General features: G+C 33.0%; 1 protein-coding gene across 2 annotated transcripts; it reads left to right on the forward strand.

The window, feature by feature from the left end:
* The first annotated feature begins 7,848 nt into the window (after positions 1-7,848).
* LOC131158217 (uncharacterized) lies at positions 7,849-11,690 on the forward strand. 2 transcript variants are annotated; one of them, XR_009137428.1, is made up of 4 exons: positions 7,855-8,073; positions 8,338-8,398; positions 9,286-9,363; positions 10,625-11,690. XR_009137428.1 is itself a non-coding variant. In XM_058112921.1 (3 exons), exons 1-3 carry the CDS (start codon positions 8,026-8,028, stop codon positions 10,901-10,903), a joined length of 405 nt encoding a protein of 134 aa, XP_057968904.1. In that variant the 5' UTR covers positions 7,849-8,025; the 3' UTR covers positions 10,904-11,690. The 2 variants fall into 2 exon arrangements, 1 of the variants encoding a protein (XP_057968904.1); XM_058112921.1 differs by lacking the exon at positions 8,338-8,398 and having other exon boundaries at positions 7,849-8,073.
* The last annotated feature ends 15,370 nt before the right edge of the window (positions 11,691-27,060 follow it).

Genomic DNA, 27,060 nt, shown 5'->3' on the forward strand with positions numbered 1-27,060 from the left:
ATTACAGACAGATACAGTTTACAGAGCACGGTACCGTTGTTATATACAGATAGAGTGCAACCACATATCTCAGATAGTGTGTGGGTACTGTCTAACCGTGCTCGGAGAGGATAAAGATCCCCAGTACGCTAGGTAGAGGGGACCGGTTAGACGAGGTAGTAGCCAGTCCTGCACTCAAGAGTGGATACAGTTTGGCCGAGTTGAGGTAGTGTAGAGTATGATAACTTACCTGGAGGGCCGACTAGGTTAAGTCCCGCCTACGGGCCGCACAACCCTGTCATGAGGGGTCAAATCATGACATACAAAGTTCTCGGGAAAGAACACAATTATGTATACAGTTTTATAGTTTTTATCGTATGTAGTATGTTATAGTAGTATGAATGATAGAAAGCTCAGATGATACAAATGTTTTAAGCTTTTATACATGTGTTTTATAGATTTTCCACATCATGCAGTTTTAAATACTATTATTACAATTTTATGACTCGATCGCTATCACTAGTAATAGCATATTTCCACTTACTGAGCGTCGACTCACCCCAATACTTTAACATTTTTCAGGTGAGCCAGCTAGGCGAGCAGATTAGGCTTGCGGATAGAGATCACTTGGTCACCCTAGTTATAGAGTAAGTTTTGTGTAAGGTTTTGTATTTTTGGGTAGTTGACACTGGAAAGAGAGATGTATTATGTAGCTATGGTTGAAAATACTGAATTCTGGTATTGTATAAACATGTATATGTGGTTATGTGATTTATGTTTTCCGCTGCATAGGGGTGCCCATTATATTCAAATATTAGAGTAATTTGTTAAATAAAAAAAATGGAGAAATTTTGAGGATGTTACAATTAATACAAGAGCATTAAAGAAAATTGAAATGGATTATAACAATCTTAAAGAAAAATTTACAAGCTTGTTGATGACTTTAGTATTAAAACAAATGAATATAAAAATGTCGTTGTTGGTCACAACCAAGCAAGGTTGGATTGCACAAGGTTTAATTTAGAAAGCATTGAATTCAAAGAGACCTAGGAATCCATAGCTAAAGCGATTGGAAATTTTGTCATTCATATGCAAAAAGAATAATTTTAAATCAAAAGAGAAGGAATTTGAAGTAAGTCGGGCTTGTTAATGTTAAAGAAGTGAATTGGGAGGAAGTAATTCATTAAGTTGAGTATTTGGGTCAAAAGTTCAAGTTAGTCAAAATTTTGAGAACTTCAGGCAATCGGCCCTTCACTCTCAGTCAACTAAACAACTACTGGCTTATGCGACTTTAACGTTCAGGTACTTCAGGCGACTGAATTATCATCCTCAGTTGATTGAACAGCTACTGAGTTGTGATTTTTTAAAACTCAAGAAGTTCAGGTGACTAAACGCTCCAAGTCAGGCGCCTGAACTGTGCAGATATAAATACTGACTGTTCGTGAAAACCTTAGATTTTCACACCCTCTGGCACCTGAACACTATTTCTTTCTCCTCTGTAGCTTTGTCTTTCACTCTTTAGAGCTCTCCCACTTAATTTTAGCCCCTAATCGTCCACTAAAGCTCAAAATCATGCCTTATTCTCTCGATTTTGCAAATTTATCTGAACCACTTCTTCCTAAATCATGCCTAGAGTGAAAACTAGGGCAAACTGAAGCCAAACCTTAGGAGAGGATTATTTCGAGGCTATTAAATGGTGGCTCGTCTCTCTTGTGGCCAAGAGAATGCATAACGAGCATTTTCGATCTACCAAACCGATCCTTGGTGAGATCTTGGATATTTCTTTTATGCAAAAGAGTTTCCTGAACATTCTTCATATGTTCAATGTTTAGGATGGGATAGATTTAGTACATATCAACCAAGGGGAATTTATCCAAATTTGATTAGATTGTTTTATGCAAACTTGGATAGGTCAAAAAACATGTACACCACCACAGTCATGGATAAAGTATTACCACTCACCCCACAAACTATAGCCACTAGACTCAGGATTCAAGTCAGTGAGTTTGAATGTCCTAATTTGGGACAATCTTGGATTATGGAACATGACTTTACCCCACAAAAGTTCTTACCTCTAATCATGACTGAGCAACCAATATATTTTGGTCACCCACCTTCCTATAGGCAACTAATCCTTGAGGCAAAAATAATTAATTTGCTCATCATTTACAACATTCTACCTAGGGTTGGGTCTCGTGACTATCTCTCCTACCTAGATTGTTTTCTAATGTGGTGCTTATACAAAGGGAAATGCCTGGATCTTCCTACCCAGATCTTAACATGGATGATTTCAAAAGAGGAAATGAGGTGAGTTATTCTTCCATATTGAGGAATCTTAAACCTCATTTTCGATCATCTTGGGGTTGCCAACTCATCCACCATGTTCATAAGAAGCACATCATATGACCACTTTTCATCTACTACTATGAAACTTATGGGATATGTGCTTGACCGAGCACTGGGATGAATACCTAAGCCGAATAAATCTCCTCAAGGGAATGTAGGCTTATAGGGAGATCTACCTCGTGGTCAAGATCCGCATCATGATGCACCACTTGCTCCAGCTATTCTGGATACTGATGCTCATTTATGGTTCATGGATTATCATTGACATATGGACTCCCAGCCGAGTGCTTTTTGTGGCAATATGGATACTAAATACAATGCACTCTAGTACAGTTTTAATTTGTTCGATTAGAGGCTCGCATGCATTGAGAGCCATATGGGCAGTTCTTTCTTTTTGAAAGGAAAAGCCCCCACGGAGGCGAGTTTGGGCGATAAGGACAACGATGATGATGTGGAGGAGGAGACTTCATCGGGTGGTGATGACATTGATGAGGACTAGATGTTTGTTTGAATTCATATGATGAAAACAATTTGGGTTGTAATATTGTGATACTTTATCTTTTATTTGCTTTTTGAACTCTTATTTAGTTTCTTATCATGAATGTTCAATGCTAATGCTATTTTCTCCTAATAACAATATTCAGTACATTGAGAATTGCATGCTGACTATTGGACTTATTGGTTGTGAACTAAATACTGGTTAATAGTCTTATTAAGATTTGCATGCTAAATTTTTTGTTTCATTCCTTTTTGTTGATGTCAAAAGGGGGAGAAGGATGAAAGTTAAATGTTGAAATTATGTGATAAGTTAAATTCTGAATGTTGCTTAAGGAAATCTAATATTTAGGGAAAGAAATACATGTTATAATAGAAATACATGTTATAATTGCTAAAGCTATATTGAACATATGATATTAAGGGGGAGAGTAAGCTATGTTATGCTGAGTTGATATATGTTTAGAGTAAGCTATGTTATGCTAAATACTTGTTGAAATTCTAAATATATGTGTAAGTGGAATACATGATAGATTATTATACATGTTATACTTATAAGCTAAGGTGATGTTATACTTGCAATATAAGTTTGTTATTCATGATTATTCTTGGAAAATACGTTTATAAATGACTTGTCGAGGCCAATTTTTTTTTAACAGGAGAAACAACAAAACATGGTTAAAGCTTGAACAAGTATGTGTATATTGATTATGTTTTTGTGTTTCATGCTTATTGTAAGGGGGGACTTATCAAGGCTACCTCATTTTGATCCTTATTTATCATCATAAAAAAGGAGGAGATTGTTGGCCTAACAATGCTTAATCTCATTTTGATGATAACAAATTAAGGATACTAATCGTGCTTTCAAGTTATATTTCAGGTATTATATTTTTTACAAGCACAATGGATAAACCTGGTAAAAGATTGACTAAAACTCACCTTAAGTTCACAAGTCATGAATAATACAAGCTTATTGAAGTGTTGCTCAAGCTTGGAAGATGTTAAAGCAATACTACATGAAGACTTAGGGCTTACATTTATTTAATTATTCTTAGAGTCTGGTGTAAGTACTTTTAAGCAACACATTTGTTAAGCTTTTATGAATTAATACTAGACTTAGAGACCTGCTTAAGAATATGGAAAATATTTTTATAAAGTCCAAAATAATTTTCAAAGTAAATACAAACAAGTTTTGAAATCAAAATAATGAAAAAAACTGAATTACATAGTGTTCAGGTGACTGAGGCAAATTACTCAGACGACTGAACTGCTACTGTCAGTGTAGAAGAAATCAGAATATTAGTTCAGGCGAATGAACTCCTGAGTTCAGGTGACTGATATGCTACTTCCAATTCTAGAGCGCTTATTTTAAATGGTTCAGAACAATGAAGTTCATGTTTTAAACTTACGAACAGTGCTGATTTCTTTCCTATTTTGAAAGATATGGTTTCCAAACTTGGGTAAAATGGTAAGAATTTTTCATAAACTATGTAAGACTTATTATTTACGCATTAGGGCACCAATACACACATATACTCATTGAAATTCATTCAATACTCTTTGATTTATTGTCTGAAAAGGTTTTGTGCATATTTGAAAAGCCCTAATCGATTTCTGATTTCTACTATTGAAATTCTCAATCCTCAAATAAGAAAACTCTCGATTTCTTTATGAGCTTCATTGCAAGTTGTTGATTAAGAGTGCATAGTATTTATCTTTGTATAAAATTTGCTATGCTATGTGAGTAATTTACTTGTACAAACAATTGATTTGTTGTTTTTTCAAACTGACGACTCAGGGATAGAGTTGTTACCTAGCGAGAGGGTGTTCTTGCTATAGAGGGGTCTCCACCTTTCAACGAAGAGAGGTTTCTTGTTGACTCTATGAGTATAATCCCATTTTGATAATGAAAAATCATATAGTATCTTACCTATGCAGTGAGATTATGAACATGATCATTACTTAGTATGCACGGAAGGTAAGGATGTCATGGAATCCATAAGGAACTTAAAGCGTATACCACCTAGCACACTCCATGGAACTAGAAAAGCAAAAGGATGAAGAAGCAAGCTTCAAGTTTTTCAAGTGTAATGGGTATTTAGGTTTGATTGTATTTACATATCTTATATGATTAGTTGGAAGCTCAAAATGACATATAGATTGACCTTAAGATGCATGTTTTTCTTGACATATTCATATGCATTAACCTAGGTTGAATCAGGCTAGATAATAGGCTCCTCGTCGATGATTCCCTTGGTCTCGTCGACGAATGACTGAAGGCCACTCGTCGTCGAATGCTCTGCTCTCGTTGATGAGAAAATAACAAGAGCTCAAAAATCTTAGACAGTCCACTCATCGACGAACTCTGTTCTCGTCGACGAATGAGTGTTGAACACTCGTCGACTTATGTGTGCACTCATCGATGAGTTCGTAGCGCAGAATGGCATTTCAGCGCGGATTCTGACTAATATCTTTTATTTTAAATGATCCAATGGCTAGAAATCTTCTAGATGGCAAAAATACTTATATATATACCAAAACCTAAACCCTAAAGAAACAATTCTTGAATACTCTTGCCGACATTCTATCAGATTCAAACTTTTTTAGGGCATTCTCTATGTTGATTTTAAAGATTAGAGGGCATTCATTCATATTGTTGCAATCAAGATTGTGTTCTTGGAGGATTGGTAAACAAAGTATCGTGGTTTGATATTCAATCTTATTCTCAAAGCTTTTATTCTTTCATAAACTGATTGTTAAATATTATTTGAGAGACAAATCTTGAGTTCTTATATATATATATGTTTTGTGAAGATTTTCTTTGAGAAAAGGATTTTCTAAAGTTTTGAATCTTTGAAAACTATCACGTTTATTCTTTATTCAAAGATTTCATCTTAGCTTTGTTATTATTAAATATATTTGATATTTGGAGAAAACTTATTGTTTATATATTTTTGCAAAGATCATATATTTGATTTAGATCTTTGCAAAAAACTCAGTGTTTAAATATTTTTATAAAGATCATAAATTTGACTTAGATCTTTGAAGCATATTTATTATATTTATTATTTATACAATTATCATATATTTGATTTAGATCTTTGTAGAAAACTCAATAATAAATATTTTTATAAAGATCATAAATTTGACTTAGATCTTTGAAGCATATTTATCATATTTATTATTTATACAAAGATCATATAGTTGTTATTGCAAAAGAATTTATTGATCATATTGCATACACTACATTGAGCTTCACGTTACATCATATGAGTATGTATTAGGATTTGATTGTACTCATTAGCTTGGTGAGGAGGGTTTGAGTTTTACATAAAATTGTAATTATTTTATTGTATTGATGGTTTGGGTTGTGAACCGGGGTGAAGAGGAAGTTACGCCTCTTATAAGCAGTGGATTGTAAAGAGAAGCTATGTCCCAGTTAAAGGAACGGATTAGTGGAATCCTTGAGTGGGTTGCTCAAGGCGAGGACGTAGGCCGGGGTAGGCCGAACCTCCTAAAAATCTTTGTTTGCATCTCTTTTCCCTCATCTCTTTTTAATTTCTGCTTGCATTTAATTATCCATCTTGCATGTATGTACGATGCTAAATATTACGTGCACTTGAGAATTAATTGGGTATCACTGAGTTTATTGAGATATTAATTCTAATTAATTTCATTAGATAGTGTAAGAAATTGACATTTAAGTTTTCCCTAACTTGTGATTATTTTGTTAAATATTAAATTAGGGATTAAGTGATAAAATAATTTTAAAATACCCAATTCACCCCCTCCCCTCTTGGGATTACACCTAAATTAACATTGCTCCACCTATTGAATGGAGTGGACAAGGAAAATCCTCATTGCAAGTTGCTTGGGGCGAAGACGTAGGCAGGAATCTGAACCTTGTAAAAAATCCATGTATTCAATCTTCTTTCCCTAAAGTTATTAGAAAAATATGTTGAATGCTGAGATTTGATTGAGTTGACTTTGAATAACTGAATTGGTTTGTTGATGTGTATGGTTTAAGTTTACGGTTAAAATTCATACAAGTGCTGAAACCCTGAATTAAGTTTTGGTTGGCTAAGGTAAAGTTATTTCAAGTTGTTTGATTGTTCAAGTATAAGGAGGATACTCACTTGATTAATATTATTGAATCTTGTTTTAAGTTTATACTTGTTCGTTGTTGGAATTCTGAGTTGATAGTTGAACTTGTTGAAGGTAAAATACAGTTTGTGTTTTTAAATTTCATATATATTTAGGATTGTCTATTGATATAGTCATTCACTGCTTATTTGATTGTGTGGTGATTGATATTGTTGAAAGGTTTAAAATAAACCAAGCTTCTGCGTAATAAATTTTAAAATACCCATTTCACCCCCCTCTTGGGACTACCTCGTTACTTTCAATTGAATGTAGCATATGCAAAGATAAATGAACAATTAATATTTATAAATTTAAAGAATAGGCATAAATGAATAATTAATTCCACCTAATGAATTTATTATTCTAACATAAATGCTTTGGTCATTTTTCTATAGATTCGTCGCTATTTTCTACATGGCTGATAGCTATTTACCTCAACCATAAAAAGTGTTTTCAACTTGTTACATGCAATTTTTTCATCTTTATTATATATTTGAATATACATATTCATGAATCAACACTCGGTTTCACCTAACAATTTGTCTTTTTGACCAGGTGCAGTGGATTTGTTGCACTCTAGGTGACTTATAGCTATTTGGCTCGACTTCAATAAATGTCACGACCTCGTCACATGCAACTTCCCTGTCCTCTTTAAATTTGTTTTTTTTTTTTTACAATAAAGGAACTTTAATGGATGTTGCGTTCCAGCTAATCAATTTGTTTTTTTAAATGAATCACTTAGATATTCTTAAAAGTTTGTCGTTCATTTTGGGTGATTGACAGCTATTTGCTTCGACTTTACAGATGTTCTCACCTTGTTACATGCAGCTTTACCACCACCCCTTTACTCATCTATATAATGGTCAAGTTGGAGCAATTTCTTTCACAAAACTATTGATTGAAACTTAGCTTTGAACTTCATATTCTAGATTAGTGGATTCTCCTCTCTTTTCAAACCAAGAGATTCCATAAGATCTAAAAATTTTCAATTTAACCATTAGAACTCATTTTAGTGATGAATCCAAGCTTGATTTGCTATTATGGGGTATTCTCCTTATCATCATGAAAACATGTGGCTTGCTCTTCAACCAAGTGCACTTGTACTGTAGGGTAATGCTTCTTCCTAGTAAATACTTTTAAAATAATTGCACGTGCTCAATTTTAGTATGTAAATCAAGTCCTTGCCTAATCTTTGTGGTGATTATTACTTCTAGGCATGACATCCTTTATTGGTAAGTTTTATGTTGATTCTAAGCTGAGGAGAGACATCTCTAGTATTTTCTTTAAATCTGCATTTCTAATCTCATATGTGCAATATCTCCTCTTAAGTTTATGCATTACCATTGGTTATAACTATAAATGTTTGTGGTGCAGAACTGCACGATGAGGTGTTTATGTCAAGAAAAGGGCTATTGAATGAACACAAACGGAAATGGTGAGTGATCTAAGATTTTATTTTCCACAATGGAAGATATGACTTTTAACATTATCAAATAGTGCACAAGTGTTCAAGTCATGTCTGCATTATCGTCATGTTTCATTTCTTTTACGGTTCATAATACATGGCTTTTTCTTCAATGATGGAATTTTGGCAAAAATGATGTCCAAAATTACACATAATAAAATATTAATCAAAACTGCAGGATTGTGATGTGATACTTGGCATCAAGTGCACTTTAAAACTGGCTTTGCTTCATAGCACTTTATCCTCAAAATTGAAGGCTTTTTCTGCCACAATCCTCTTGTTAAAAAAGATGAGCATCTATGTAATTGTTTTTCTTGTTTGCTTGATTCCTTTTGAACCTGACATATAATTTTTTAATAGTTGGAACTAAATAAGGAAAATATGGTTTTTTTTTTTTGATCTCCATGCATATTTATTTTCTTTCAGGTTATATTTAATATTACTGGCATGCTATGCATTGACTTTATTTTTCATAACAATATTAGTTTCTATGGATGTATAAAAAATGTCATTCTAAGGATACCGTGGTTAAAGGTTTCCTTGTATGATATTCTAGTTCCACATGCTTTCAAGTATTCCCTAAGATGTAGGGACATGGGGATGCAAGTTTGTGCTAATGCTTCAATTTTTTTTCATTACACTTCCTCCAAGAAAAAAAAAAAGGAATTTTTCAGTTTACTATTTTTTTTTTTCAAGTAGGCATAGGATATGTGTGGATTTGATGATTTTTTATATGCGCTAATGGGATATTGATGAGTTTTCATGAACATTTCCTTTTATGCTGCAAAAAGAGTGGATAGTTTGAGTACTGAGGTTGATAGTTTTTGGTTTGTGTTGTGCAATTGGTTCAACTCTAGGGAGGAGTGACTTCTAGCAAATGGTTTCATCTATCAGAAACAATGGCGAGAGAAGGAACAAGGACCTGGAAATGGAAGGTGATACTATATGAGCATTGTAATTAATTTGATTTAAATTTTCCTATATATGCTTCTTTTCAAAAGTAGGGGGAGTTTTAGTTTTCCTCGAAAACAATCACTATTATGAATCTTGAGGACATCTTGAAATTTATTATGGTTGTTTTAGGATAGGATGGATGTTAAATTGTTGATACTAAAATTTTTGACTTGAAAGACATTATATTTTGTTTTTAACTTCCAAAATTTTGTGCTATGCCATTTCTCTTTTAAAAAATTTAAATTTAACTAAACAACTGCACAAATATCAAGGATCATATGGTATGGATTTGAGAAAGTTAACTATCACTTGTTAAAGAATGCAATTGCAATTATCTACTTAGTGTCATGAAGAATTCCAAATGTTTGATGCATAACCTACTTAATGTAGTTCCTAAGCAATTTTAATTGTATTAAAATCATGATTGGGGTTATAAAGCAAGGATATTTGTAGGTGTGGCTAAATATTTTCCTTCTAACGTGCAATGAAATTGGAAAAAAAACAAATAAAATTAAAATCTTAATGCATCTGATAAGTTCTTTTGGTTACATTAGGTATAATGAAATCTACTTTTATTTCATTTCAATCATCTAGTAAAACTGACTTGATATTGTTGTCGCTTGGTATTTTGGGAGTGATAAGTAGGGGCCTTTGATTTATGTTGATTTGAACAAAATGTTCCCGGACCCAATCCATAAGGTGCCTAGTTCTGAAATCATTGGGTTTATGAGGACTAAAACTTTGAAAGAGCCTCACTCATAACCGATCCAATTAGTGTAGGGGTTGGAAAGAATACAAGCAACTCCAATTGTTAATGCAATAAAGGATTTTTACACTTTTAGTGGGAGTGTATGTGTGTGGCATTTTTTTTTTTGAAACAATGGTGTTAGCAGTATTTTGTGTTGTTAACACCATATAATACTTGGATACACTAAAATGCGAAAAAAAAAAAAACATAAAAACTCAAATAAGAGGCAGAGGGTGATGAGTTGTAAGACTAAACAAAATATAAATTTCCAAACTTTATAAATTAGCTGTGGTAAGATTAGCACAAACTGAGCCTCATACTTACAATATTCTTTTTAAATCTCAACCAAAACTAGTGCACACTGTAGATTCTCTTGGTTATTTTTATATTTTCAATTTTCATTGCTCACTTAATTTCTTTTATAATAGCTATATGTTGTAAATAAATACCGTTTGGTGCTTCTTATAGTAACAAAGCTCTTTTCCTTCATGCAGGATAATTTAGGTTTCAACCTTGATGCCCAAAATATGGGATATAGTAAAAAACACAAGTCGGATATGGCATCGCAATGCCAAGGTGGTGGCAAAAGTGACCACATGGTAAAAGAAACAACCCTTGTAACCCCCATTGGAGGGCAGAAGCTTCCAAATCCTCGGGTCTTAGCTTCATTCTTTCACTCAAATTCCTTGTATTATGCAAAACCAACGATAGAATCCATCAAGCCTAGAGTAAGTGTTTTCCTAGAACATAGGATAGCATTTACAACAGTATAAATTAACATTTTAGTTTATAAAAACTAAAAATAAATTTAAACACATAAAACATATACAAAATTTATAATTTAAAATTTGAAAAATAAAATAGATATATATTTAATGGAAATCATTTTAAAGAGATTGTGTAGACTCTTTTCATTTTCTTGAGTTCCCATCCTCATCCTTAATTGATGTTGCGCTACAGAATTGGAAACTTGAAATAGAGCTATGCAAATCTTTTCTCTTTTCGAAGCTCTAATGCTTCCACTTCCCTCTTACCACCACCCACCTGTCAGCCCCCACCACTGCCTCGACAACACCTTGCCCTTCTCTTTTTCTCTTTCCCTTATTTTTTCCCTATGAATTTACGTAGTGATGCTTCATGCTATCATCATGCCATGTCCGAAATCCAAATTTCGTCAGGGGTCATTTGGCTACATAGTCATTGTCAATAGTTAGGAAGCTGAAAGTTGGGCACTTCGTCATCACTTGAACAAAACAGATGAATGGTTTAGAAACCTTGATTTTCTTCCCAACACCAAGTAGAGGTAGTACAACTACTCCATATTTGAATGCTTTACCGTTGAGATTCTAACGTATAACAACATAGATGATGGAACTGAAGACTGGACGCAATAATCAAACAAACCTTTTTGAAGCTAGGTATTATGAATGTTAGATTATTTTGTATTGTATATATGGGAAGGGAAAAGCTTCATTTATAAGGGTTTGTTAAATCTTGTTTGGGGTTGTTGTATATCCTATATATACTCATTCAATGGGATTGATAAAAGTCATTACTCAATGTGTATTCTTATTTTTATTTGCACCACCACTTTATAAGTCTTATTAATTATCATAGAAATAAGGTGAAAAAAAAATAAAGAACTAGGCCTTAAGCCTAGGGGTTTATTATTTTACTCCAAATAAGAGTTCATGCAATTAACATAGGACAAAAGAATGGGAAATTGGGTAAATTTGCTTGAGTTGTGAGCTTAACCTTTCAAAGATATGACACAAGATTTACTCCTAAGAAGAGGGCTTTAATAAAATTGTAGAAATGTTTTCTTCAGTTACTCAACATACTATGTTCTTACTTCAATGGGTACTAACAAGTAGTTAATTCGCCTCCATTTAGGTGTATGGTATATGTTAGTGTTTGTTTTCATTTCTATGCCCTTATGATATTTAATTGAAATGTGTGCATGTGTGTCAAACATGTGTGTTTATGCATTTGTCTATGAGAGGGTGAGAGACAATGGTGTCAAAACCTTAAAAACAATATTTTTTTGTCCATTAAATTAGAGATGTACCTTTTTTTGGAATGGGAATGATAAGCTTTTATAGCGTTGTATCACAAAGTGTATCACAAAGGAGTAATTAAGAGTTAAAGCAACAATAATTAAGATCATAGACATTAATTTATTGATAAACATAATCATAGAGGGCACAATGGTTGTTGACGACGTCATAAGTACTAAAGTCTACTCTCAAGCTTTGTTTGTACAAGTAACATTTACCTTCATCATATGCCCACTAATTTTGAGGCCAATGTTTTGGGGGCCTTTTCTTCCGTTGAAGGAAATATTAAGAGAGGCCATGAGTATGTTTGCCTATTTTAGTATTGTGAAGTAGAGGTAACTTCCTTTCCCTTTAAATTTCTATAGTTTTTCTAGTGGATTAGGTTATGTTGCTTCATTTAATAGTGAGGGCAATAAGGCGACTTCCATATCACTTTAGAAGAATGCTTAAAAAAAAAAAACTACAATTAAATGAGTAGTTAATGGAGTGGTTTCCAATTTTTTGACCTATCCTTTCATCTATTAATTTTTAGGCGGGAGATTGTGTCTTGTTTTTGTAATATAAGGATGGAAGTTGTCAACACGCCCTAGTGGCTCACGTGTACCTTAGTGAATTTTCAAGCCCCCTCAACGCAAATGACAAAAATTTTGAATTTAGAATTGGGGGATGAGATATGGGTCAAAAATATGTCAATGAAGTTGCTTGTAAACTATGTTTTTTGGGCTGAGATTATAACACCTAATTAGTTACTATCAATTTTGTGATCCACCATCTACTCCAAGAGTCCAAAGTGGTATACTACCAATATATCAATACATAAATATAACTTACACACACATACTAATATACGTGTACATATACATAAATACACACACACACACACACACACACACACACACACACATATATATATATATAGATATGTATATGCTAATATACATACACATACATGTACATATAAAAAAATATATAAATACATATACTAACATACTTAAATACATACATACATATATATATATATATTTATATATATATTTATATATATGTATGTAGTACATATATACATAATAATTGAAAAATAAGGTGTATTTCCAAGAGGGGGGGTGAATTGGGATTAAACATTTTTCTTTAGAAACTTCTTCAGTTAATTCTTTCTCAACCCTTTTTAGTTTCAGCAAACATACATGTAAGATTTGAATTTAAATCATAAGTCCAGCTGAGAATTAATTCAGTTATAATTCTTTATGAATGAGAATATCAAATTAAATACTTTGTAGGTTTCTCAAGACTTCTTCCAACAGCTTAGATCAACACCCAATGAATTAATTTAATCAATCAATTTCAGCAATGCTTCCAAGATTCAGCTTTTGAATATGTCAATCCACTCAACAAGATGAGCTTGATTTCTCAATATAAGATTCAATCAAGCTTCCAAAAGTCAAATATTGATGTTAAATATGTAACATGAATTATGCAACCAATCAATATATTAATGAGCTTTGGTATTGATCAATCAACGTACTCTCTTATGGTTTCCGCAATAATATTGATCAATCAACGTACTTCGATACGATTTTTGAAATTCTCAAAAGCAAATTAATTTTTAGACATTAAATAATCAATCCACGCAGTTTATATATTTGTAGAAAATTAAATTCACAACTACACAGTTTGTATATATATGCAGAAAATTAAAGAGGGTAGGGAAGAGAGAGCGACACCAATATTTTACAAGGTTCGGCTATCCCCATTGACTCACTCAAAAAATGAGCAGCTCGGAAGTCATCCCAAGTATAGGAGTTCTGTCGTGTAATATTTAGTTTAAGGGCCAGATCGTCTCCTCAGGGAATGCATTTTAATTCCAAACTAGTGTAATTCCAAAAGAAATTAAGAAAAGAAAAATTTACTGAACATAGTTCAGATTCAGCTTCCTAAGATTTTTGAGATTTTGTGACGAAATTAAAAAACCTGAAATTTAATTATGAACCTAACACACACTAAATTAACGACAAGAAATAGGAAACAAGCACAATAAAATAAGTGGTAACAAAATTAACTGTGGAAAAATAATCCTACATCTAACCATTCAGACAGTGAATAAAACCTACTTTTGAAATTTTGGACAAAAGCCTAAAAACGAAAACTTTATTATGCAAGTGAAACATTCAACCTTAAAATCTTCAATCAACCACTAAAGCAACCAAAATTAAAATTTTAACACAATCAAAATCTTAATAAAACGTAAATTAAAAACTGAACTTTAATAATAACCAGACAGAAATTAAAAATTCCAAGACTTAAATTAAAACACAACTTAAAAAAGCAAGATGAACTCAAACAATTATTTAAAGGAAAAGAGAGAATGAAAGAGAGAGAAAAGAAGAGAGATGGAGCAAAAATTTATCTAATAATAATATTTTTAAATTAAAGAACTAACTTAAACAAAAATTTTATCCCAACTTAGAATTGAAATAAACTAAGTTCTTAACAAAAATTAATTCTACACTATTAAATTCAAAGAGAGAGAGAGAGAGAGAGAGAAAAGAGAGAACAAGCCCATAGTTGCCTCCTGTCCCCGCTAAAAGCTAGAAAAAACCTAGCATGCAAAACTCCTTTTTATTCTAACCCTCCTCCCTTTGACTTTTCAAAATATTTTTTTCAATCCAATTGGGCTCCCAACTTGCACACACACAGCCCAGCGCATGGGAGAGGAAATGGACCCGGTTGGATTGCCAGGTCAAATCAATTATTATTATTATTATTATTTCTTCTTTCTTCCTTTTGTTAATATATAATCGGTTCTGAACTTTCAAGGCTGATTTTGACCTAGTAAATGTCTGTATCTCTCAAATCTCGAAACATGAAAGTTGTAGAACTATTTCTCAACTTTTCCCATAATTTTGAATCGTCTTGATCGGAGCTAGGATGAGAAAGTTGTGCCCAGATTACGGAATAACGCTGAAATAGTCCATAAAAACAACGTATGGTAACTTCACGTCTGATTTTGGCCTTTGGTGCAACTAGTATTTCTCAAAATGAAAAACATGAAAATTCTAAAGCGTTTTATTATATTTCTATAGCATTTTGAATCATAAGAATCAAAGGTCGTATGGGAGAATTACGCATAGATTACGAAGTATCGTCGATTTTTAGCTTCCAATAGTTGCCCTACAATAAAAAATACCAAAAATTCATAAATTACTCAATAAAACTCAAATATTATAAATATGATACAATGTTAAAATATTGAGAGTAATTTGACATTTAATTAAAAATAAAATTCGTAATGTATGAATTAAAACACCTAATTACACAATTTAAGCGCGTAATCTTACCCCCCAACTAAAGTTTTAGTAGTCCCTAGCAAAATAAAAAAAAACTAAGAAAACTACAAAATCCTATCTACCTCCTCTTTCGCGGGAAACACGGTTGCATTTTCAAAATGCAACAAGACTTTAAACCCCTAGGTTAATCCTAGTGGACGAATATTAAATGAATGTACATGCAACACAAATATACCATTTCACATACATAAGTATCACTAGATTACACAGAAGCTTATACACAATTCACGCAATTCTGAAGCAAGTTATTCATCCAAGTTTCATCATTATATTGACGTTAAGAACAGTATACTCACATAAAGTTAACCATAAATTATGATTCAGAGTTAATGTAGCCATATAAATTCGAGTATAAATAGACAAAATCTTGAGGCATGTGTAATGTGTATGACTCGTTACACTTAGGATACTAGTGGACACCTACAGAATGGTCGTTTTGACTCAGCCTAACTAGTATACCCTAAAAAACACTCAAAAAGGATGGGTTCACTCATCATATGTGAGGAGGAGTGTCAAAATCAAACATCTCACATATTGCAAGGAACAAACGCTAAATATATGAAGTGGACTACTCTAAAAAGGATCCTGCCTGTTTGTGAGTGTTGGCCTAAACAAGCTCTTTTAATTGGTTTTGGTGATAACAAACAAAGGACAATTTAATTTGGAAAGGTTGAGTTTTTGTGTTTCAGGAAATAAGGATCAAGTATGGATCAAGTGAAGATCAAGTGTGGATCAAGTGTGGGTCATCAAGGAAGATAAACTAATCAATGATTCAAAGAGAAACTAAGGCATTGGCAAATAAAGCTTGCTCAAGCAAATATCCAAAGAACTTCAAAAGCAAAGAATGAGAATGATCTCAAGCATGACATATAAAGTTTTAGGAAACATATTGTAAGTATTTCAAAGCTAAATATCGTTTGAAATATGTTTTGAAGCTTTTCCAAGAGATTATGAGGACCTAAAGACCTATTTAGGATTATTGAATCAAGTCTTGTAAAAATCAGAATAAGAGAGCAAATCATTTTTAATGAAAAATATTTTCTAAAACAGCTTCTTGGTTGTTCAGATGACTGAAGTGGTAACTTCAGATGGCTGAACTTTATGTTCAGATGTCTGAAGAATAAGTGCAGATGTCTAAAGATTTTCTGGGACAAAATAGAAACAGACAGTAGCTGTTCAGACGTCTAAACTCGACACTTCGGACATCTGAACCCGACACTTCAGACGTCTGAACCCACTCTTCAGACATCTGACCCTGTGTCCAGTTCATTTTTTAAAGAGTTTCAGGAACTTCAGATGTCTGAACTCGACTCTTTAGACATCTGAACACTGTTCAACGGGCAAATTTTTAAAATCTAATTTTTTAAAAATACCCGTTTTGAGCTTCAAATTTTCTAACAACTTGACAAACTCTCTAAGGAAACTTTTGCAACAAAGAAACTTGTTTGAAAGCCTATAAATACATGGTTTTTGTAAATCAAATTACACCAAGCATTGAAAATCTCTCATAAGCTCTCTTGCAAGCTGAAAGTGCTGTGAGTTTGATATTTCTTGTTCATCAATTCGTGAAGATTAGATTACTGATTTCTCATATGGAGAAAAGGAATTTGGTGAAATCCTTGTCAAGCTTCAAAAGTGTATTTCTTTCTTGATATTTATCTTTTGAAGTACATAGTTTCAATTTGTACTAACCTGCTCTTTGTGTGAGCATCTCTTGTATACCAGCTTCTTGATATTTCTTTTGTAGATTTTGGATGATTCCAGGCTGTTGGATCGTTGACCAAACAAGGGTATATTGTTTGGAGAAGGCGGGCTCTAGCCTTAGCCAAGGAGTGATTGTAAATAGGCATTGTTTCACCCGGTAATGGAACTGCTATAGTGGAACCCTTCGGTATTTTGCCAAGGACGAGGACATAGGCTGTGTTGAAGCCGAACCTCGTAAAAACCTTGTGTCTTTCTCTCTTCTTTACTTCCTATTTTCTGTACAAGCTGTTGTTGTGTGATTTAAAGTGCAGGTTGCAAGTTCTAAAGTTAGAAATAAACAAAGACTCTTGATATTTAGAAAGTACGTTTTGATTAACCGTTTGCGGAAACCCAAAAGGGAGTACGTTGGTTAATCTGCGGAAATATTGATTAAGAGAAGCACATATGAAGAGGTTATCAAAAGAAGGTTGTGAACATCTACAGGGAAATTGATAAACATACTAATATTCTTGCTTGAGTGGTTAAATTGTTTTAGTTTAATTGATTGACTTATGAATTTAAATTTCTGTAATTTAAGTGTGATTATCATTTATTAATTGTGTTTTTCTTGGTTTCATAAGAAAAGCTCAAAAATTATTGAAATAAAAAAGAATCCAATTCACCCCCCTCTTGGGAAGCTATTCCTAATTTCAATTGGTATCAGAGCCAAGTTATAGAAATTCCTAACAAGAAACTATAAAAAGATCAAATGACAAACATTGGAGTAGCACCCTTCGGTAAGGGCCAATCCTCAACTCGTCCACTAATCTTTTGTGGACACAATTATACCTTTTGGAAAAAGCGAATGGAAATATATCTCCAACACATGGATTGGAAAGCATGGGAAGTTGTTATGGATGGAAACCTTAATCCCACTAAGATAGTTGATGGAAAACAGATTCCAAAAGAAAAGAAAGATATGACCGACTTAGATTATAAAATGCTTCAAATAAATGCAAGTGCTATAAATGTGTTATACCGTGCATTAGATGCTAATGAATTTAACTGAGTCATGGCTTGCAAAACAGCTAAGGAGATTTGGGACAAATTAGAAGTAACATATGAAGGAACAGTTGATGTTAGAGACAATAGGATAGACATGTTGACAAGCGAATATGAAGCAATCAAGATGAATTCTCTGATGAAACCATATCAAGTATGTACACCAGATTTACCCATATAATAAATTCCTTAAGTGCCTTAGGGAAAACTTATACTATCTACGAAATGATCAGAAAAATTCTAAGAGGCCTTCCCTCCATATGGGAACCAAAGGCGACAACTATCACTAAAGGTGGAAACCTCAAGACCACTTCTTTAGATGAACTTATAGGCTCACTTCTTACCTATGAAATGGCCTTAAAAGAAAGAAACCCTGAACCAAAGCATAAAAGATCCATTGCACTAAAAGCATCTAGTTTAGCACTAGTGAAGAGGAAAGTGAAACAAGTGTCAAGATGAATTAACATTCATTACTAAGAGACTAGGGAAATTATATAGAAGGAATAAAAGGTTTTCTAGAAAGTTCAATAAAAAGAAACCTGAAAAAGGAGAGACAAGTAGGAAAGAAAATAAAGGTAAGAATGAACCACCAATATTCTATCATTGCAAGAAACCAAGGCATATCAAACCGGACTGTCCATTGCTTAAGAAAGACAAGAAGAAAAAGAAGGAAGCTCTGAAGGCTACTTGGGATGACTCCAGATCTAGCGAAACAGAAAACAAAATAAGTGAACAAGAGATGGCAAATATGTGCTTCATGGCAAATGATGAAGAGGTAAATTCTTACTACTCTTCAACCAAATCTCAAAATGAGTCTTGCGATGAGTCGTGTGGTAGTTTGCCTTCTCATAAGGAAATACAAGCTGAGTTATTCTCACTACATAAAAAATTCATAAAAGTTTGTAAGAGAAATATAACTTTGAAAGATCAAAATAGAGAACTAGTGAAGCAACTTGAGTCATTCAAAGCTATTGAAGAAGAAAAAAATTCTCATATTAAGAAGTTGGAAGAAGAAATATATATAGCAACACAAGAGTTAGGTAAAACTCATAAATATAATTTGAATAAAAAGGATCTAGAAATAAATGAACTCAAAAAGGCAGTTGAGGATAAAGAAAAGATTATCTATAACTTTACCAAAGGTAAAGAAAACTTTGAAAAGATGATTAGACAGTAAAGGCTTCATGGGAACAAAGAAGGAATAGGCTACAACGGTAAAGCAAATAAAAGGAATAGAAAGTTATACATGGGACACTTTGTTAAGGAAGCTAAGTACTATGCTAGCACTTCATCAAACAACAAATATGAACACACCACTTGCTATATGTGTAAGACTAAAGGTCATGTAATATTTAATTGCCCATTAAAAAGGAAGTATGTTAAAGTTCAAGGAGAATGGAAAGCCAATGATGGAACTAATAATAAAACAAAGAAAGTCAAAAGAATTTGGGTTCCAAAAACTAACACATAGTATCCTTCGTTGTAGGTTTGCTTTAGGACAACGTCAATAGATAAATGGTACTTGGACAGCGGGTGCTCAAGGCACATGACCGGTGACAAAACCAAGTTCACTACTTTAAAGCAAAAGGATGGGGGATATGTCACTTTCGGCAACAATGCCAAAGGTAAAATCATTGGCATCGAAAAAATCGGTGAAGAACCGTCACTCACTATAGATAATGTGCTATTAGTGGAAGGACTAAAACATAATCTTTTAAGTATTAGTCAACTAAGTGACAAAGGGTTCGAAATAATTTTTATGTAAGAAAAATGTGTAATCCAAAATCTTAAAAACAAAGAAACTTTGTTTATAGCTCATAAAATAAATAATGTCTATTGCATAAATCTTGAGAAATTAGCTAATCAAAACATAACTTGTTTGACAGCAATGAATGAAGTAAGTTGGTTATGGCATAGGAAACTAGGACATGCAAGCATTGGCCTACTATCCAAATCATCTAAGAAAAATCTTGTAAAAGGACTAGCAAATACTAAATTCATAAAAGACAAGATGTGTAATGCATGCCAAAAAGGAAAACAAGTAAAAACAAGCTTCAAAAAGAAAAAAAATACATATCTACCAAAAGACCCCTAGAACTCTTGCACCTAGACTTATTTGGTCCAACTAGAACCTTAAGCTTAGGAGGCAAACAATATGCTTTTGTAATAGTAGATGATTATTCAAGATTTACTTGGGTAATATTTCTAGCAAACAAAGATGAAGCTTGTAATCTATTAATAACCTTATGCAAGAAATTACAAAATGAGAAGGGCTATAATGTAACAAGCTTTAGAAGTGACCAAGGAAGAGAGTTTAAAAATAAGGAAGTTCATAAATTTTGTAATGAACATGGAATAACTCATAATTTTTCAGCACCTAGAACTCCACAACAAAATGGAGTTGTAGAAAGGAAAAATATAACTCTACAAGAGATGGCAAGAACAATGCTTAATGAAAATAATCTACCTAAATACTTTTAGGTAGAAGCTGTAAATACAGCATGTTACATTGTAAATAGGGTATCAATAAAATCAAGAATAGATAAAACACGATATAAACTTTGGAAAGGTAAAAAACCTAATATTTCCTACTTTCATGTATTCGGATGCAAATGTTTTATCCTTAACACTAAATATGATTTAGGAAAGTTTGATACAAAGCCGAATGAAGGTATCTTCCTAGGTTACTCTACAAATAGTAAAACTTATAGGGTTTATAATAAAAACACTTTTACTATTATGGAATCAATACACATAACATTTGATGAATCAAGTAATCATGACATTAAAGATAAGAATTATGAAAAAGAAGATACTCCACAAAAAGAAGAAGACCTTGAAATAAAAGAAGAAAATAATAATGATGCTACAAATGAAAACCTTACAGAAAATCTGAAACTTCCTAAAGAATAGAAATATGATAAAAATCACCCAAAAGAACAAATTCTTGGTGAAACATCAAAAGGAATAACCACTAGAGCCTCACTAAAAAATATTTGCAATCATTATGCCTTTTTATCCCAAGATGAACCCAAAAACATTGAAGAAGCCTTAAATGATGATTCTTGGATTATAGCTATGTAGGAGGAACTAAATCAATTTGAAAGGAGTCAAGTGTGGCAACTTATACCTAAACCCAAAGATAAATCAGTTATAGGAACTAAATGGGTGTTTAGAAATAAAAAGGATGAAAATGGAGTAGTTGTAAGAAATAAAGTTAGGCTAGTAGCACAAGGGTATAATCAAGAAGAAGGAATTGATTATGATGAAACCTTTGCCCCTGTGGCAAGAATGGAAGCAATTAGAATGCTTCTAACTTATGTAGCCCACAAGGATTTTAAGTTATATCAAATGGATGTAAAAAGTGCATTCTTAAACGAATATATAAATGAAGAAGTGTATGTCAAACAACCTCCAGGTTTTGAAAATTCTAAAAATCTAAATCATGTATTCAAATTGACAAAAGCTCTTTATGGTTTGAAACAAGCTCCAAGAGCTTGGTATGAGAGGTTAAGTAAATTTCTACTTAAAAATGAATTCACAAGAGGAATGGTTGATAGTACTTTATTCATTAAATCAAAAAACAAAGATATGCTAATAGTTCAAATATATGAAGATGATATTATATTTGGAGCTACAAATTAAGATCTATGCAAGGACTTTGCCACATGTATGCAAAAAGAATTTGAAATGAGTATGATGGGGGAGTTAAATTATTTTCTACGATTACAAATAAAACAAGCTAAAAATGGAACATTCATAAATCAAACTAAGTACATCAAGGATATGCTCAAAAAGTTTGATATGGAACAAAGTAAACCCATTGGAACTCCTATGAGTACATCCACAAGCCTTGATAGAGATGAAAAAGGAAAACAAGTAGACATAGCACACTATAGAGGAATTATTGGTAGTTTACTATATTTAACTGCTAGTAGGCCTGATATAATGTTTAGTGTGTGTATGTGTGCTAGATTTAAATCAGCACCTAAGGAAACCCACCTAATAGCTGTTAAGAGAATTCTTAGGTACTTGGTAGGATCACTTGATCTAGGTTTATGGTATCCAAAAGACACTGATTTTAATATGATAAGTTACTCCGATGATGATTATGCTGGATGTAAGATTGATGGAAAAAGTACAAGTGACACATGTCACTTTCTAGGACAATCCTTAGTATCATGGTTCTCAAAGAAACAAAATTCTATAGCCTTATCAACCGTCGAAGCTGAATATGTGCTAGCCGGAAGTTGTTGTGCACAAATCTTATACATGAAATAAAAATTAAAAGACTTCAATCTAGAGTATAAAACAATACCAATAAAGTGTGATAACATAAGTGCCATAAATATATCTAAAAATCCAATTTCACACTCAAGAACTAAACATATAGACATAAGACATCATTTTTTGAGAGATCATGTTCAAAAAGAGGATATAATTCTTGAATTTATAAATACAAGTGATTAATGGGCTGACATATTTACAAAACCTCTAAGTGAAGAAAGATTTATACATATTAGGAGAGAACTTGGGTTAATTCATAGCAGAGAAGTATATTAGAAATGAAATTTCAACATTCTTCTGCACTTCAGACGTCTGAACTTCACACCCCAAACATCTGAACACTGTAGCAAACAGGTTCAAATGACTGAACCTAGAACTTCAGACGTCTGGGAGCCTACTGTCCCTTCAAATTCTGGACTTTAAAATCTTCAGACATCTGAAGATCATCTTCAGTCATTTGAAGTCGCGGGGTTTTAAATATTTCTAGCAGACTAAACCCTAATTTCAGACTTTTGAAGTAGGTTGCTCCACTCATCCGAACACCTCCCTCTCCATCTTTTCTCATCCTCACTTCAATATGAAGCTTCTACTCTTCAAAGATTCACCCCACGAAACCTAGGGCATCCAAAATCGAGTATCTCCATGCCTCGAATCAAGCAAACTGCTAACAAAGGTTCTTCATCAGGTAAAGATGCTTAAAACCTTGATAAGTGGCTTGTGGCTCCTCGAGCTCGAATTCGTTATCGTACTTCACTCAGTACAATAGAACTAATACTCTCATTCCAATTTTATTTATTTATTTTAAATAAAAGAATAGTAGTGACGGTCCAAAATTCGTCACTAAAAATGTACTAATATTGACGAATCTCTAGATTCGTCACTAATACTTGAATTCCAAATTTTTTTAACTTTTTTTTTAATTAGAATAGCAGTAGTGATGGTTCAAAATCCGTCACTAACAACAAACTAATAGTGACGAATCTATAGATTCGTCACTAAACTCTCATTCTAAATTTTTTCTATTTTTTTTTATAAATATAAGAGCAATAGTGACAATACATAATCCGTCACTAATAACTACTAATAGTGACGAATCTCCTGATTCGTCACTAATATTGTGAAATAAATTTTTTTATTTTTTATTAAAATAATAGTAGTGACGGTTAAATAACTGATACTATTAAGTGTTTTTTAGTGACAAACCAAATTTGTCACTAATACCGCAGATATTGTCGCTAATATTTTCCCAGCATAATTTCCACGAGAAATATGTTTTCCCGCAATATTTTTTTGGTTTTAAAACCAAATTTTTTGTAGTGAAAGAATTCTTGTGTACAAGAAATATTCTCAGATAGAGTTGGTTAGTACAAGATTAAGCACAACTAATCAATACTTCAAAGTAAATATCAAAGAAGAATGAAACTGAAGCTCAAAGAGTGTGTCATTGGGATTCTTTTTTTGATTTGAATCGAAACTTAGAAATTGTGTTCTCAAATTAGTGACTAATGACTCAGTATTTCTCAAAAAAAAAAAAAAAAAAAAAAACTCAAAAAGTAGATGTGTGCAAGAGGGCTTTGAGAGAGTATGATCAATATAGCTTGAAAATAGATTTTCAATTCTTAGTATCTAATTTGATTTGTGAAAACCATGCATTTATAGGCTCAAAAAGTTATAAATTCATGTTGCCCAAGTTACTTGGAGTGTTTTCCAAATTTTTATAAAGTTCGGGGCACAAGCAACTCGAATTTGAAACTTAAACACTATTTTAAACACTAGCCATTACGAGGGTTAGTCGTCTGAACCCATCAGGGTCAATCGCCTAACCTTTGAAAATAGTGTATTCTTTAGGTCAAAAATAGGGTCAGTCGCCTAAGGTTTAGGGATTAGTCGTCTGATCCTTCACTGCCTATTCAAATTTAATTCAATAAATTTGTCAATCGCTTGATCAAACATGGGTCAATCGGCTGAACAGTTAAAAGTGCTATTTTTCAAGTTTGTTTCCAAAATCTTTTGCCAACTTGCTTTAATACTTTTAAAAAAAATTTTACGGGGTTTTCAAAATAAGGTCTCTAAGTCCATAATGAACCCTAATGAGCTTCCAAGCATTCAAATTGATACTCAAATGAAGTACTTACATAAGACTTCCTAAAGACTTTAGAACTCTCTAAACTTGAAGTCTTCATGTATATCTTTGCTTTGAGTCCTCTTTGTTTTTAAGCTTTGAGCTTCCAAATATTTTGACCATCTTGGACCTCTTAAGTGACTCACTCTAAAAATGAGCAACTCGGAAGCTATCCCAAGTATAGGAGTTATGTTGTGTAATATTCAGCCCAAAGGCCAGATCGTCTCCTCAGGAAATGTGGTTAAATCTCAAATTTTACATAGTTCCAATCGAAAATAAAAAGTTACTGAACTCGTTTCAGATTCGGGTTTTCTAGATTGTTTGAGATTTCTTTTGATAAATTAAACAAACATGCAACTTAAATTCTAAATCCTAACATACACTGAATTTAACAACGAAAAACGAAAAACTTACATTAACAACCGAACAAGAATTGAACACACGCTGAACTTCGGAATAAAAACTAAAGACTCTAATTTCCCTATGTAATTAAAACATGCAATTCTAACAACGCAACCAATCACCAATTTAAATAACAACTAATTTTAGTGCAATCAAGAACTTAAATAGAAATTCAAGACTTCAAGAACTAAACCATAAACTACACACTAAAAAAAAACGGACTTTAATAAAACTTAAACTAAATCGAACTCAACAAAATTTAAATTTTAAAGAATACAATTAATATAAATCCTAAAGAAGATATTTTTATTATTTTTTTCTTTTTATATTAGGAGATCAACATGAACTTAGACATAATCACTCAACCTACGCTAAATAAATACGAAGAATAGGGAAAGAAATTAACTTTAATTAAAAGACTTCAAATGAGATAAAAAAAATTAAAATTCTACCACAATAATAACACCCAAACAAACTTTAGAAATTAAAGCTTAAAATAAAATTTTTCCAAAGAAAATAAATAACAATAACTCAATCATTTAAAAACAATAATAAAAAGAAACAACTAAAAAAAAAGAGAATGAAGAAAAGAAAAAAAGAAAAAAGAAAGAGAAAGAGAGTAGTTAGCCATGGCTTCGGGTTGCAAACAGCAGTGGGAGCTTCACGGCTGCACCAGGGAAGGCAGCAAGGATGGAGTAACGGCAGGAGCTTCGGCTTGGGACAGTAGTAGCGCAGCCGTGGGTGTTCGCCTTCAGCACAGCAGCAGAGATTACGGGAGAGGAAAGACAATTAAAAAGAAAGAGAATGAAGAAAGACAATAAAAAGAAACAATTAAAAAGAAAGATAATGAAGAAAAGAAAAAAAAAAAGAAAGAGAAAGAGAGTAGTTAGCCATGGCTTCGGGTTGCAAACAGCAGTGGGAGCTTCATGGCTGCACCAGGGAAGGCAGTAAGGATGGAGCAGCAGCAGGGGCTTCAGCTTGGGATAGTAGTAGTGCAGCTGTTGGCATCCTCCTTCAGCACAGCAGTAGAAATTAAAGGAGAGGAAAGACAAGGACAGCAGCAATTGCAGCAGTGGCGGAGGCAATGGTAGCATGCATCTCGGGTTGCAGGGAGAAGGAAGGTAAGGGAAAGAGGAGAGGAGAGGGAAAAGAGAAGAGAGAAAAGAGAAGAGAAAAAGGAGAGGGTGAGAGAGAGCTATACATGAGAAAGGCAAAGGGAGAGACGGGCCGAGAGAGAAGAGGGAGAGAAGGGAGAGTGAGAGAGGGAGCCTGGGGGTGGTTGAAGAGAGAAGAGAGAAGACAGAAAGGAAGAAAGGGTCGGGGGGCCGGTTGTAGAGCAAGGAAGAAAGGAAAAATATAAATGGAGAGGGGGGGACAAGAGCCCTACCCAGCGCACGCCCAACAAGACCTAGCTGCATGTCCGAGTCAAATCACTGCCCTTTTTATTTATTTATTTTTTCCTTTTCTTTTTCCTTCTTTCTTTGTTCCTTGTTTCTTCTTTTTTCTATCCAGCCATTATGCCCAATTGTTGACTAGCTAGAGTTCGTATCTCGTGACACTCGAAACATGAAAGTCGTATATAATTTCTTTAAATTTCCATAGAATTTTGAATCATCTCGATCAGAATTCGAACCAGAAAATTATACACAATTTACGAAGTAGCATCGATTTAAGCTTCCAATAATTTTCTTGCGATAAAAAAATACCAAAAATTTATAATTTACGCAATAAAATCCAAATTTTATAAATAAGACACGATGTTAAAATATTAAGAATAATTAGGTATTTAATTAAAAGTGTGAACCTTAATGCATGAATTAAAACACCTAATTACGCAGTTGAAGCACGTAATCACACCCCCTAACTAACGTTTTTCTAGTCTCTAGCAAATAACGTGAATGAATTTCAGGGCAGTATCCATAAATGCTAAATCCAACGAACATGAAATGAATGCACATGCGACACAACCATAT

Source organism: Malania oleifera, chromosome 6, assembly GCF_029873635.1.
Source record: "Malania oleifera isolate guangnan ecotype guangnan chromosome 6, ASM2987363v1, whole genome shotgun sequence".
Classification (NCBI taxonomy): Eukaryota; Viridiplantae; Streptophyta; class Magnoliopsida; order Santalales; family Ximeniaceae; genus Malania; species Malania oleifera.